The sequence below is a fragment of the Zalophus californianus genome, chromosome 8, assembly GCF_009762305.2.
Source record: "Zalophus californianus isolate mZalCal1 chromosome 8, mZalCal1.pri.v2, whole genome shotgun sequence".
Taxonomy (NCBI): Eukaryota; Metazoa; Chordata; class Mammalia; order Carnivora; family Otariidae; genus Zalophus; species Zalophus californianus.
In genome coordinates, this window is record NC_045602.1 from 89,553,978 (window position 1) to 89,568,982 (window position 15,005).

General features: G+C 45.4%; 1 protein-coding gene across 2 annotated transcripts in view; it reads right to left on the bottom strand.

Annotated features, from left to right (window-relative positions):
* The window catches only part of ENTPD6 (ectonucleoside triphosphate diphosphohydrolase 6), a 44,229-nt gene that overhangs the window by 15,928 nt on the left and 13,296 nt on the right, over positions 1 to 15,005 (bottom strand). For both annotated transcript variants that reach the window (XM_027622802.2, XM_027622801.2), the window contains exons 3-11: positions 13,084 to 13,167; positions 11,764 to 12,087; positions 7,922 to 7,998; positions 5,596 to 5,739; positions 4,102 to 4,177; positions 3,388 to 3,423; positions 2,399 to 2,487; positions 1,621 to 1,700; positions 959 to 1,023 (exon numbers count right to left, since the gene is read on the bottom strand). In XM_027622802.2, the coding sequence (XP_027478603.1) occupies positions 959 to 1,023; positions 1,621 to 1,700; positions 2,399 to 2,487; positions 3,388 to 3,423; positions 4,102 to 4,177; positions 5,596 to 5,739; positions 7,922 to 7,998; positions 11,764 to 12,055 (859 nt within the window). In that variant the 5' untranslated portion in view covers positions 12,056 to 12,087; positions 13,084 to 13,167. The remainder of the gene's footprint in view (positions 1 to 958; positions 1,024 to 1,620; positions 1,701 to 2,398; positions 2,488 to 3,387; positions 3,424 to 4,101; positions 4,178 to 5,595; positions 5,740 to 7,921; positions 7,999 to 11,763; positions 12,088 to 13,083; positions 13,168 to 15,005) is intronic.

Consider the following 15,005-nt stretch of genomic DNA (forward strand, 5'->3'; position numbering starts at 1 on the left):
GATTTAAAATAAGATGTACGTGAAAAACAAAAATTCCAGTCAGAACAACTAGGCCCTTGAAAGAAGTACAGAGAAGTGCTAGGCCTGTGGAGGGGAGCAGGTATGGGGCAAGGAGAGGCAGGGCTGAGGGAAGGGCAGGTGGCTGGAGCATATGTGTGGGCTTGCACAAACACATCTGGACCAGAGGCATGGGTCAAGGCCTTTGGGTCCTGATTGATGTCATCAGGAAAGACAGGCCAATGCCAGCCTCAGAGCAGTGTTCCCCTACTCCCAAATTGGGACATAATGATCCCCTAGGGCCTCCTAAGATCTCATGTGCCCTGGTGGCCAGCACCAGGCTTCTCCTCAGCCAGGCCAGTCAGGAAAGATCAGAGAAGGCCTGGGAAGAAACATCCTGACCTGGCCATCTCCAGTTCAATGCCATGTCTGCAGGAAGGGTTTATGTTTCATGTTTAATGATCCTTCACAGAGCAAGAGAAGATGGAGGGACATCCTCGTAACACTAGAATCACTGTGAATGAGGGAAAAACTTTCCCCAGCTTCCCAGTAGCAGCCCCAGAATCACCTCCTCCTGTGCCATCATGAAAAATAAGATTCCTTTCTGATGCTTAAAAACCAGTCCCCTCCAAACGCAGGTGATGACTAAACACAGTTACTTGGTGGCTAAAATCCCACAGCTCAGTGTTTGAAAAATGAATTCTCCAGCATCTCTTCCTTTTAAAAAATAACTTAGCATGTACACAGGTAAAACACATTACTATTTATCACCATGATAGTGCCCACCAACATAGTGCACACCGACATGTGCGCTCTTCCCCACACGTCCCTCCTGGGCTCCTCTAGTTCTGAGGACCAGGGCCCACTGCGCTGCTGTGATAGTGGAGGGCAGGAGCACCTTTCCTGAAAGGCTCCTCAAGGCTGCTGAGCAAGGAGGGCTCTGAACTCTCATTCCACTCACCAGGTTTCCCTTCCATGCCACCCAGAATCGCCAGCCGCGCCGACATCAAACCAAGCCCCAGGTAGCTGTGGAAAGAAAATCCTGGGTGAGGGGCTGGCCTACCACAGGAAGTGCTGGGTAACATCTTCAATCCTGCCTCCAGTACGTTCACCTGGCCTGAATCCAAAACAAGTGGGAAAGGGAGGAAACCTGTGGCGAGGCAGTAGACTTTCTACTTCTAGAAGCCTCTCTTTATGGAGGTTAGGGCATTCAGTTCAACAAATGAAAGCCTATTACCTAACAGGAGCTTGCCTAGGAGCTGTGGATGCCAGTGAACAACACAGATGTGCCCTGATCTTTATGGAGTACATATGCTTTACACCAAGAATCAACTGAAGGTGCCATGTGGTAAATAGATGGCCAAGAAAATTCCTGCACAATCCACGGGCTCTTTCCCACCTTTTAGAAACCTCCTCCAAAGCAGAATAAAATAAGCACAAAAAAAGGGAATGTGATTTTACTGGAGGTGAATTAAAAAATGAAGTGGGGAGAAGGCAGGAGGAGGAAGTGTTGGAAGGAGAGCCTCCAGCAGGGGGGTTTCCGGGTGCTCTGGTCACTGCACAGGGCTGGCTGAGCCACACTCCTGGATGGGCAGCCTCTCCACCCCCACTCCCAAAACAAACCTGTAAGAATAGAGCTTGTAGGTCTGATTAAACATCTGGAGTGACGTTAGGTAGCCAGGCGGGGAGGTCTGAAGGGTGTCCTGTGGAAGAACATGAGGAATGCTATCCTTCCTGCTGGTCCTTCTTTTGAAAAGACCAGGGTACTCACAGATGTATTCAATTAAATTAGTTTTTCATTAAGTCACATGTTTGAACAAGAGTTTGAACAAGCAATGAAAAATAAAATGTCCAAAATGAAATGTTTTTCCTCCTTACAACTTTTAGCATTCTGACAAATATGGCCCAACCAAGACAATTATGAGTAAATTTAAGTGCTTTTCCATTGTAAACTAAAAATAAAAACAATAAAACAGTGGTGGGTGAGGAAGGCACTGTGGCTAAAGCAGCAGTCTAGATTGGAAGTATTTTCATCTCCTTTACAATGTCCCATCACACAGGGCTTAAGGCTCTCTCCCCTTCTGGAGTCAGACTAAGTAATGGCCCCTCTCTGGCTTGTCCTGGGGGAAAGGGGAACATTTCACATCCTATGGCCCTGAGGGTTCCAGGTAGTTTCTAATTTATCATCCCACTGAAGATCAAATTTCCATTTTTTCCCCCAAGCAGAATAAAATGAAGCGAAGAAGCATTAACTGTGAATGAATCTGGCCGTGAGGATAGGAACTGACTGCACAGGCCCAGAGACACCAGGTCAACAGGCCTTCTCCCAGGGGCTGCAGCTCCCGGGGGCAGGTGGCCTTTGGAGGATGGGGGCCACAACGGGGCGGCAAAGGCCGGTTACCTCAACTCTTGGAAGAAAGGTGATCTGAGTGGATCCTCCGCCCAAATCCAGCATGCCCACACTGCTCCTTCCTGGGGTTTTCAAACTGCCTGGGGCACAGTGAGTAGAAACCAACACATACTGTCACATTAGTAAATAGATGAGAACAGCCGAGAAAGTAAAGAGTTTAGGAGCCAAGCCCCCCAGTGGAAAGAAAAACAGAGAAACAGCTGTGGGTATTTAACAATCTCCCTGGAAGGATGCACATGTTTAAGGGGCATGAATGCAGCTCTGCCAGCTGTGGCTTTAACAATATAAGACAACACCGACTTTCAGCAGAGAAGCCGGGCCTGCCCTTTCTACTGCTCACCCCGGGACACACTGACTTCCATACTGTCCCTTCATGCCCAGAGGCATGCCTTCCCCCAGCACCAGGCTCCTAATGTTCCCCTTAACATGGCTCTCCATCCCCAAGGGGCAAATTCTGCTACAAAGCCTTTTTCTTTTTCATATATGCGTTCACACACACTGGTTTTGCCATAATTACAATAAAGGGACAAAAATCAACCTGTACTGAGAATAAGAAAAATGACTCCTTGCCATCTTGTTCCAAGAACAGAAGTTTCTGTTCTGTTCTATCTACAGCAGAAGAATTCAATTCTAAGGCGAAGAGCATTCCCACCACATTTAATAACTGAAAGCACGACTGGTTTTATTCATGACTTCCCTTAGCAATGAGAGGACAGGGCCCCTGCCTGATGTGGCTGCAGTCGAGAAGGGGCAGGAGCTATGCTGGAGAAAACCAGGCCTACAGAGAAGCTCCTTTCCCCAGCATTTTTATCTGCAAGCTTGATGCCCACTCTGATGAGCCCCCATCCAACCCAATGCTCTACTTTGAACCAGCACCACTGGAGAAACCCAAGGGATTATTTTAAAGAGTAGAAATGAGACCTCTGCCATCAAGAATGGCATCTGTGGACTGTCAGCTTCAGGGAGAGGGAAGAATGTACCTGTTAGGAAGTTGACAGTGATCCACGCTGAAACGCCTACAAGAGAGGGTCACAGACGGCATGTGAATCACCTGAGATGCTGTAAACAACACACGCACTCAAATGACCACTTTGAGATTCCAGGAGAAGTGAGCGCCCCTCACTTCTCAGCCTCCAGATCAGCTACAGGAAGAGGCATCAGTCATCAAGTCACCCAGCAGCTTCTGGCAGACTGTTCCAGAAGATGCCATACTAAAACACTACAATACACTGCCAAATGTCACATCTCTCCCTCCTATTCTTTATCGTGAACTTCCTCTTTTTGGAAAGAGAATCAAGTGTTGCTCTTCCCCTCCCCTGGTCATATTTTAAAATCAGGGGCTGGTGAAGAACTTGACGGTCTCTCTCAGCATTAACAATGCAACAGCAAACTTCTAAATAGCAATTGAGGATTCTCTCTAAATGTTCTTAAAGCTGAAAAGATGACTTGTTTTCAGAAACTTCATCTGTGCCAGGTTTAGAGCTAGTCGAGATGTGAATCTGTCTCTAATACTGGCCCCCCAAAGATCCTCTCAGACAGTTACACTGTGAACGGAATGGGACCATCACTTTAATTCTTGCCTCCCCACGTCTGACTGAGGAGAACGCTCCCACTCGGAATGCCAATAGCATCCCTGAACACAGCCTTGTCTCCCAGGACAGCCTTGTCGCACAGCAAGCTTCTGGAGACCCTACCTTCATCTGTTCCGTTCATGATGGAAACACAGTCATCTCCTACAAGGAAGGGCGATGCCTTAAACACTTCTTTCACCTAAATGTAAAGGGAGACAAGTCTTTATCCTTTACAATCTAAACTCAAAGTTCCCAATTACACTGTGCTTTCAGCAGGTCATGACAAAACAGCAGAGGGTGTCAGCTGGTGCTGTCAAGAAACAAAGCTCGTGTTTTGTTTTATATTTCTCGAATCCTCTGCAAGTGATATCCTTATCTACTGCCTGGTCTGGTGGAGGCAGATGCTACCCTGGAGAGCCCTGTCTTAAAGCCACTCTGGGCTGGAAAAGCTCAGGGGCCCCCCTGAGCCTGCTGGGCCCCCAAACACTGCCCTGCTTTAGACTGGAGATGAGGCACTGGAAGCCCCTCAAGGCAGAGCTCAGCCTGGGACCCAGGAGTTAGCTCCACAGCCAGGAGGCGAAGACAGTGAGCAGCAGCATTTGGGGGCACCTCCCTCCCCATTTTTTAGCAAGTACTGACACACAGAAACGTCAGTCCATCTGCACATTCCAACTGCACTGGTGGCCCACAATCAGACTTGAGCACGTAAAGGTAACTTTTACAGGGGACCTTGACCAATGTGCAACAATTCATCATTTAGTGGCTGCATAGTTTAGAAAAAGTACAGAGAATGAAGAGGACCATGTTGGTGAAAGCAGTTTCCCTAATGTGCCTGACAATAACCGTCCAGGCACCTGTAAGAAACAGGGTTCAAAGCCTTTCTGCAGGGCTGCCACTAGGCCTGGGGGGCAATCCCAGTCATGTGAGAGCCAGACCCTGGCAGGTGAAGGCTAAAGGCCTCTTTAGCAGTTACATCTGTGGACCAGATCAAGAGAAGAACTGGCAGTTTCCATGAGAACACGCAGGCTGGAGATGAAGTGTCAGGAACTCAGGCTTCTACAACCCTCTACAAGGATCTAGTCTCTGCATGGAAGGAAGCCCTTCAAAAGGCTTTCAACGTATTTTTTTTTCCTTTTTTTCTTTTAATTCCCTCCTCTTCAATTTTATGAAGGAGTTTGCTAAGAATTGGTATTATTTTTTCTCTTTTTTAAAAGATTTTATTCATTTATTTGACAAAGAGAGACACAGCTAGAGAGGGAACAAAAGCAGGGGGTGTGGGAGAGGGGGAAGCAGGCTTCACTGCCGAGCAGGGAGCCCAATGTGGGGCTCGATCCCAGGACACTGGGATCATGACCTGAGCTGAAGGCAGACGCCTAATGACTGAGCCACCCAGTTGCCCCAGGCTTCAACGTATTCCTAAAACAGAGTTGGTGTTATTACACAATACAGGTTCATTCTAGAAAACAGGAACAGCTAAATGCTGTTAACATTTTGATGTGTTTTCCTCTTCAGGAAGTTTATACATAGCCCATTCAACTGCTCAGACACTAGCTGAATATTTGGTGTTTTCAGTTATCATAAGCTATCTACCCCCCACGGGGAAATGGGTAAGATCACCTTTTGCAGTAACTTTTGAGCCTTTTCTCCTGGTAACAGACGTAAACCAGCTGTGGCCTTGAGCACCAAGGGGGTGGCCTTCCAGAAGTCAAAAGGAACGTCTTGTTTAGCAACATCCAGTAATTCCTGAATTCCTGAAGTGCTCTGTGAATGTGGTAAAAGCAGGGTCTGTCAAAGCTCAGCATACAGGGTCACAGATGCTCCCCCAACCCTTTTGGTTTTATTGACTTACAAACACATTTTCTTCTAACTTTCCAAATCAGCAGAAAACGACTTAGGTGGTGCTAGTGAATGTGAGGGGCACGGGGACCAGGCGAGTACAGAGCAACACCCCAGCAGTGGAACATGGTGGGGAGAAGATACACAAGGGGGGGTCCTGCTGTTCTATACTCTGGCAACCAAAACCCTGCTCAGCCCCATCACCAATCCTCACCAGGTGACCTCAGATGAGCTGTGATTCCCCTGGACCTCATGAATGAATTCTGGGATTCCTCACGGTGCCGAAAACCCCAGAGGAATCATTTATGCCTGCCAGAATGCTTGAGATCCAAAAGTTGGCTAAGGCCCTGTGTCAGGGCAGAGGTGGGATAACAACTTTAGTAAAGTACTGCTGGGTATTACCAACAGCTACAATGCTGCGGGAACAATCTGGCAATGTCTGCCCAATGAGAAAACGTACCTTCCTTTTACTCAGAAATCTCATTCTAAGAATTCATCTGAGATGGATGCCCTTGCATCTGTGGGTAATGAAGTTCAGTAAGGTGACAAACTGTAGGCTTTCTTAGACATTATTTGAACATCCCTCAGGAGGGGACTGGTTCCATAAATTCAAAGTGCCTGTACACACTGCAGTATCATTGCCAGAAAAATCAAGGAAGCTCTTCACATCCTGATAGTAAATAATCTCTATGTTATATTGTTGAATAGTGAAAGTGAAGTATGTAACAACATGAATGCCATTCTATTGTGTACGTGAAATAAAAAGGGGAGGGGGAAGAATATAGATGAATTTGCTCATAGGTATGTCAATTAGCCCTTGAAAGACACATAAGAAACCAGGGACACCAGCCCTCCTAGGGGAGACCGGAGCAGGAGGGGAGTTCTCAGCATCCACCCTGTGAAGCTGTGAAATATGTCCCACTTGAATGTGTACTCCCTACTAAAACAAGTAAGGTTTTAAAAATTTTATGAGTTTATTCTAAAGCTATCTAATTTACTTATGTGTAACCTTATAGTTACTCTAACATCACTGATTTTGATTTTTGTTTTCAATTTGTTTTTTAACCAAGCCACAGGAAAGCAGGGTTATGACTTCACTGTATGAGATCAAGATGCACCTGTGGGCAAGAATGATGTATTATTTATTTATTTGAGAGAGAGCACAAGCAGAGGGAGAAGCAGGCTCCCCACTGAGCAGAGAGCCTGATGCACGGCTCGATCTCAGGACCCCAAGATCATGACCGGAGCCGAAGTCAGACGCTTAACTGACTGAGCCACCCAGGCGCCCCTATCTATTAGCTTTTATTTTTTTAAAGATTTTATTTATTTATTTGACACAGAGAGAGGGGACACAAGCAGGGGGAGTGGGAGAGGAAGAAGCAGGCTTTCCATGGAGCAGAAAGCCCAACGCGGGGCTCGATCCCAGGACTCTGGGATCATGATCTGAGCCGAAGGCAGACGCTTAACGACTGAGCCACCCAGGCGCCCGTTTCATGCTTGAATCAAAAGGAACTTGTAGCTATGTTACTACCTCGTCCATTTCATCAGCGCCTTAGCGGAAATACAGGTGTCCTGTATTAGTGCAGCTGTAAGCTTTAAGGAGTTGAGAAGTATAAAAGCTACAAATTTACAAAAATCATTATTTGACAGTTTAAGTAAATCACTTTTACACTTATTTGGTTTTGTGAATTTTGCATAATACATTTTTAACTTCAGTGTTTTTAGTCAACTTTTGTCATCTTCAGAGGAACTGAAACAAAAACAAACTCTCAAATACTGCTTTTTATCAGTTTGTAGGCTGTGTGCTTTTGAATCGCACCAAGACTTCTGGGTGGCATGCCTGGTGGTTGGGGGAAGGGCCCGGGAAGCTGGGGTGTAGGGGAAGGTGGGGCCTGGGAGTAGCGGTCCTCCTTTGGCCCCATGTGCTGTACCAGTTTCCCCCATCTGGCCACCCTAAATAGCATGAAATGTCCCAGGGCAACACCATCAGAGATGCTTTCCTCTGTGAATAAGGCCTATGCACTCAAGGAAAAGGGAGCTGGCTTTAACAAACTGCACGCTGGAAGACAAATTTGAAGAACAAATAGACGTGAGAGAAAAACATTACCTTTTCAACATCATCAGCATAAGCAGAAAGACCTGGCTTCAGTGCTTTGAACGTCTCATGGGTCAAAGTGGGAGTTTCTAAAGGGAAATCATGTTTAAAAAAAAAGTACAACCGTGAACATTTACACGAATATATGAATATATACGATTATGGCTAGCCACCCTTTTTAAAGGCAGAGGTCTGAAATCAGACCAATCTCAGAGCGACTGGAACACTGCTTCTTTAGCCAGGATAAACAGGATGAGTGTTCTACCTGATGCTCTGGCCAGAACTTTTTTAAAAAACCCAACTTTACTGAGGCATGATTTACATACAAAACTATATACATCTAAACCGTTAAATTTTAACATGGTTAATTCTCGTTACATTTAACAGAGGAGCAGGGCAGATGATTCTAAACTGCAAATATAAAAGTTATTTCTCTATCCTGTGAGGGATGTAGTATAGGTTCTAAAGAACATTTTTCTTCCTTCTTTTAAAAAAACGGAGTGTCTTAAATTATGAAGGCCCTGGATTCATGCGCATACAGCAAGGGAGTGTTCAGAGGCACATGGTGGCTGAGGGATGCTGGCCTGAATTTGGACATGAACACCCAAGAGGAAAAATCAGGGACAGAGCTTTTTTTTTTTTTTTTTTAAAGATTTTATTTATTTATTTGACAGAGACACAGTGAGAGAGGGAACAAAAGCAGGGGGAGTGGTAGAGGGAGACGCAGGCTTCCCTGGGAGCAGGGAGCCCAATGCAAGGCTCGATCCCAGGACCCTGGGATCATGACCTGAGCTGAAGGCAGACGCTTAACGACTGAGCCACCCAGGCGCCCCCAGGGATATAACTTTTTGAAAGGATGTCTCTTTGGAGATAAAACACTGGAATTTGGCTATTAAAAGATTACATGCTGATAAGTTGTCTTAAAACAAACCGTTGTCCTAACATTCAAATCGGCAAAGAAGAAGTCAAACCCTCACTCTTTGCAGATGATACACTTTATGTGGAAAACCCAAAAGACTCCACCCCAAAACTGCTAGAACTCATACAGGAATTCAGTCAAGTGGCAGGATATAAAATCAATGCACAGAAATCAGTGGCATTTCAATACACCAACAAGACAGAAGAAAGAGAAATTAAGGAATCGATTCCATTTACAATTGCACCCAAAACCATAAGATACCTAGGAATAAATCTAACCAAATAGGCAAAGGATCTGTACTCAGAAAACTAGAAAATACTCATGAAAGAAACTGAGGAAGACACAAAGATGTGGAAAAACGTTCCATGCTCATGGATTGGATGAACAAATATTGTGAAGATGTCAATGCTACCTAGAGCAATCTACACATTCAAAGCAATCCCTATCAAAATACCATCCACTTTTTTCAAAGAAATGGAACAAATAATCCTAAAATTTGTATGAAACCAGAAGAGACCCTGAATAGCCAGGGGAATGTTGAAAAAGAAAAGCAAAGCTGGCGACATCACAATTCTGGACTTCCAGCTCTATTACAAAGCTGTCATCATCAAGAGAGTATGGTACTGGCATAAAAACAGACACAAAGACCAATGGAACAGAATAGAGAGCCCAGAGATGGACCCTCAACTCTATGGTCAACGAATCTTTGACAAAGCAGGAAAGAATGTCCAATGGAAAAAAGACAGTCTCTTCAACAAATGGTGTTGGGAAAATTGGACAGCCACATGCAGAAGAATGAAACTGGACCATTTCCTTACACCACACACAAAAATAGACTCCAAATGGTTGAAAGACCTAAATGTGAGACGGGAGTCCATCAAGATCCTAAAGGAGAACACAGGCAGCAACCTCTTCGACCTCAGCCACAGCAACTTCTTCCTAGAAACATCGCCAAAGGCAAGGGAAGCAAGGGCATAAATGAACTATTGGGACTTCATCCAGATAAAAAGCTTTGGCACAGCAAAAGAAATAGTCAACAAAACCAAAAGACAACCGACAGAATGGGAGAAGATATTTGCAAATGACATATCAGATAAAGGGCTAGTATCCAAAATCTATGAAGAACTTATCAAACTCAACACCCAGAGAACAAATGATCCAATCAAGGAATGGGCAGAAGACATGAACACATATTTTTCCAAAGAAGACATCCAAATGGCCAACAGACACATGAGAAAGTGCTCAACATCGCTTGGCGTCAGGGAAATCCAAATCTAAAACCTCAATGAGATACCACCTCACACTAGTCAGAATGGCTAAAATTAACAAGTCAGGAAACGACAGATGTTGGCAGGGATGCGGACAAAGGGGAACCCTCCTACATTGTTGGTGGGAATGCAAGCTGGTGCAGCCACTCTGGAAAACAGTATGCAGGTTCCCCAAAAAGTTGAAAATAAAGCTACCCTACGACCCAGCAATTGCACTACTGGGTATTTATCCCAAAGATACAAATGTAGGGACCCGATGTTTATAGCAGCAATGTCCACAATAGCCAAACTGTGGAAAGAGCCAAGATGGCCATTGAAAGATGAATGGATAAAGAAGATGTGGTATATATATACAATGGAATATTATGCAGCCATCAAAAGGAATGAAATATTGCCATTTGCAACGAGATGGATAGAGCTGGAGGGTATTATGCTGAGTGAAATAAGTCAATCAGAGAAAGACATGTATCATATGACCTCACTGATATGAGGAATTCTTAATCTTAGGAAATAAACTGAGGGATGCTGGAGTGGAGGGGGGTGGGAGGGATGGGGTGGCTAGGTGATAGACATTGGGGAGGGTATGTGCTATGGTGAGTGCTGTGAATTGTGTAAGACTGATGAATCACAGGCCTGTACCTCTGAAAAAAGTAATACATTATATGTTAAAAAAAAAAAAAGATAGTAGGAAGGGAAAAACGAAGGGGGGCAAATCGGAGGGGGAGATGAACCATGAGAGACTATGGACTCTGAGAAACAAACTGAGGGTTCTAGAGGGGAGGAGGGTGGGGGGATGGGTTAGCCTGGTGATGGGTATTAAAGAGGGCACATACTGAATGGAGCACTGGGTGTTATACGCAAACAATGAATCATGGAACACTACATCAAAAACTAATGATGTAATGTATGGTGATTAACATAAAAAAAAGTTGTCTTAAAACTCACTGGCTAGAAGCTGGAGGGTGACCCTCAGAGCTGGAGGGTACAAGAGGTGCCAGGGAAGGAGATCCAAGGGAGAAGGGAGGAGTGCAGAGCTGGGCAGGGACTGGGTTTCCCCACAGGAGCAGCTACGGGGAGAACACACACAAACTCCCTCTTCCCTGTTGCCGGAAGCCTGCGGGCCCCCACCCCGAGGTTATAATGGGGCTCAGGCTCCAGCTCCCTCCTCACTGCTTGAGGCCATTCTCATCTGTCACTCTGACTGGACCCACTGGGCAGCACCATGTCAGTCTAGGTCCTAGGTCCTTGCTAGTTCATAACTTTTCCACTTTGCCTCATACTCGCCTGCATCAGGGGCAACTCCCTGCCTTAAACTCTCCCAATGCAGCTTCTGGCCTAAGTCACAATCCCAGCCATCTGACCTGCTGCTGAATGCGGGAAAGGACAGGCTACCCAACACCCTCAGGGATCTCAGCTGCCCTCAGATGGTCACCAGAAACTACTGTGAGTAAGGACAGTCAGGGGCTCCTGGGAAATTTAGATTCCTGGGCCCCAACCCATGCCTGAGCCAGTCTTTCCAGGAACCTGTATTTTTGACAAGCTCCCAGGTGAGTCCAAGGCAGAGCATCCAGCCCATCCACTGTCTCTAAGTGGAAGCGATCCCAAGAGCTCTGCTGTGAGTGAGGAGAGCCTAGGAGTGAGTGGCCAAGGCCTTCTACCCAACATACCTCCAGGCTGCCGGGCAAACTGGAAGATATGGACGCGGGTGCCAGTGCTTCCTGCATCAAACATGATGCCGTAGAAAACCTCGTGACCACGTGCAGCTGTCTCTGGGGGACTGTGAGCCTGCTGGACCCTCCGGGCCCCCGATGCCACCTCAGTGATGCTGAAGAAGGCCTGGGTGGCAGAGGCCCAGTGCCACTTGATGTAGGCGACATAGATGAACAGGCAAATGAACAGCCCCAGGGGGTATGCCACCTTTGTCATCTTCAGGTTTCCATTATTTGGTATTTTTCTCATTTCTCTGTCTGCTGAGGATTGTGCTGCAGCTGCTGGAGGAAAGGGAGGAGAAGCAGAAAAAACATGTTAGGCTACAAGCTTCTGGGGCAAGTCAGAAGTCCCTGTGCTCAGGGACAAAACATTCAGCAGAAACTGGTCTGCATTTTCCCCTTGGAATCAGAAGCTTCATTCAGTCCTGAAAGTGCTTCCAGAAGGTGTGAGCCCATTTTACAGAAGAGAACAGGAACTGGGGTTTACAAAGACTAGATAACTTGTTCGAGGTGGTAGGTCCTGGAGGGTCTGACTTGGGGCACAGACGCACAACTGCTGGCTCTAAGGCCTGAGCCTGGTCCCCAGCAAGTGCTGTTCCAGACAAGTGGCTTTGGGACTTGTTGCCACTTTAAACAGCCACATGTAAATGGTGTCCCCAAACCTTCCAAGGTACAGGAACACATGTCCAATCCATTCTTTAAATTCTCACTTCCTCTTCTATACAGATATTCAATTCTTAGAAGGCTTAAAGTCTCATCCCTTGGGGACTACAGAGAGCCCCAGCCATGTCTGAGAAATGCAGTTCATTTCCCTGGAAGTTTTACAGGAGACGTCTCTTTTCACTCATGTACTACACTCCGCCAAGGAGGAAATAATGCCTGTGAAAATCTTTCCTGAGACTGGAAAAACTTTCCAAGCCTATGAAAATCTTACCTGAGAAGCAAAAGAACTAACTCAGCACCACTGTCTTTGGTTCAATGCCCCCTGTGCCCCCAAATGAAAGCATTTGTTCAGGCTTTCTTAGCAGCTTCTGGTGTAAGACACCATGCGGGAACCTGAGGCTTCAAAGGACAAGAAGTGAGGTGCTTGATTCTCAGGGATACCCTACCCTTGGGGAATGTCCACCTGTGTCCATCCCTGACTTTGTCAGTTGTGGCAAGTGCAGTGGACACTCCTAGAGGTAAGGAGACAGGAAAGTGCCATTTTGAAAGCAAGACACGTAACAGACCAATATCCCTGATGAACATGGATGCCAAAATTCTCACCAACATACTAACCAATAGGATCCAACAGTACATTAAGAGGATTGTTCACCACGACCAAGTGGGGTTTATTCCTGGGCTGCAAGGGTGGTTCAACATCTGCAAATCAATCAGTGTGATACAACACATTAATAAAAGAAAGGATAAGACCCATACGATCCTCTCAATTGATGAAGAAAAAGCATTTGATAAAATACCGCATCCTTTCTTGATTAAAACTCTTCACAGTGTAGGGACAGAGGGTACATACCTCAATATCATAAAAGCCGTCTATGAAAAGCCCACAGCGAATATCATTCTCAATGGGGAAAAATTGAGAGCTTTTCCCCTAAGATCAGGAACACGACAGGGAGCCCACTCTCACCACTGTTGTTCAACAGAGTACTAGAAGTCCTAGCCTCAGCAATCACAAACAAAAAGAAATAAAAGGCATCCAAATCGGCATTGCAGATGACATGACACTCTATGTGGAAAACCCAAAAGACTCCACCCCAAAATTGCTATAACTCATACAGGAATTCAGCAAATCAGTTGCATTTCTATACATTAACAATGAGACAGAAAAAAGAGAAATTAAGGAATTGATCCCAATTATAATTGCACCAAAAACCATAAGATACCTGGAAACAAACCTAACCAAAGAAGTAAAGGATCTGTACTCTGAAAACTATAGAACACTTATGACAGAAATTAAGGAGGACACAAAGAAATGGAAAAACATTCCATGCTCATGGATTAGAAGAACAAACATTGTTAAAATGTCTATGCTACCCAGAGCAATCTACACATTCAATGCAATCCCTATCGAAATACCATCAACATTTTTCACAGAGCTGAAACAAATAATCCTAAAATTTGTATGAAACCAGAAAAGACCCCAAATACCCAGAGGAATGTTGAAAAAGAAAACCAAAGCCAGCAGCATCATGATTCTGGACTTCAAGCTATATCACAAAGCTGTAATCATCAAGACAGTATGGTACTGGCACAGTAACAGACACATAAATCAATGGAACAGAATAGAGAACCCCGAAATGGACCCTCAACTCTATGGTCAATTAATCTACAAAGGAGGAAAGAATATTCAATGGAAAAAAGACAGTCTCTTCGATATATGGTGCTGGGAAAATTGGACAGCCACATGCAGAAGAATGAAACTGGACCATTTTCTTATACCATACACAAAAATAAACTCAAAATGGATGAAAGACCTAAATGTGAGCTAGGAATCCATCAGAATCCTAGAGAACACAGGTAGCAACCTCTTTGACCTTGACCGCAGCAACTTCTTGCTAGACATGTCTCCAAAGACAGGAAAAACAAAGGCAAAAATGAAATACTGGGACTTCATCAAGATAAAAGCTTCTGCACAGGGGCGCCTGGGTGGCTCAGATGGTTAAGCGTCTGCCTTAGGCTCAGGTCATGATCCCAGGGTCTTGGGATCAAGCCCCACGTCGAGCCCCACATCGGGCTCCTGGCTCAGCAGGGAGTCTGCTTCTCCCTCTCCCTCTGCCTCTCCCCCTGCTCATGCTCTCTCTCTATCTCTGTGTCTCAAATGAATAAATAAAATCTTAAAAAAAAAAAAAAGCTTCTGCACAGCAAAGGAAACTGTCAACAAAACCAAAAGGCAACCGACAGAATGGGAGAAGACACTTGCAAATGACATACAAGATAAAGGTAGTGTCCAAGATCTATAAGGAACTTATCAAACTCAACACCCATGGGCACCTGGGTGGCTCAGTCGGTTAAGCATTTGCCTTCGGCTCAGATCATGATCCCAGGGTCCTGGGATCGAGTCCTGCATCGGGCTCCCTGCTTGGCTTCTCCCTCTCCCCTTGCTTCTCCCCCCTGCTCATGCTGTCAAAAAAAATAAATGAAACCTTTAAAAAACAAAAAAACTCAACATCCAAAGAACAAATAATCCAGTCAAGAAATGG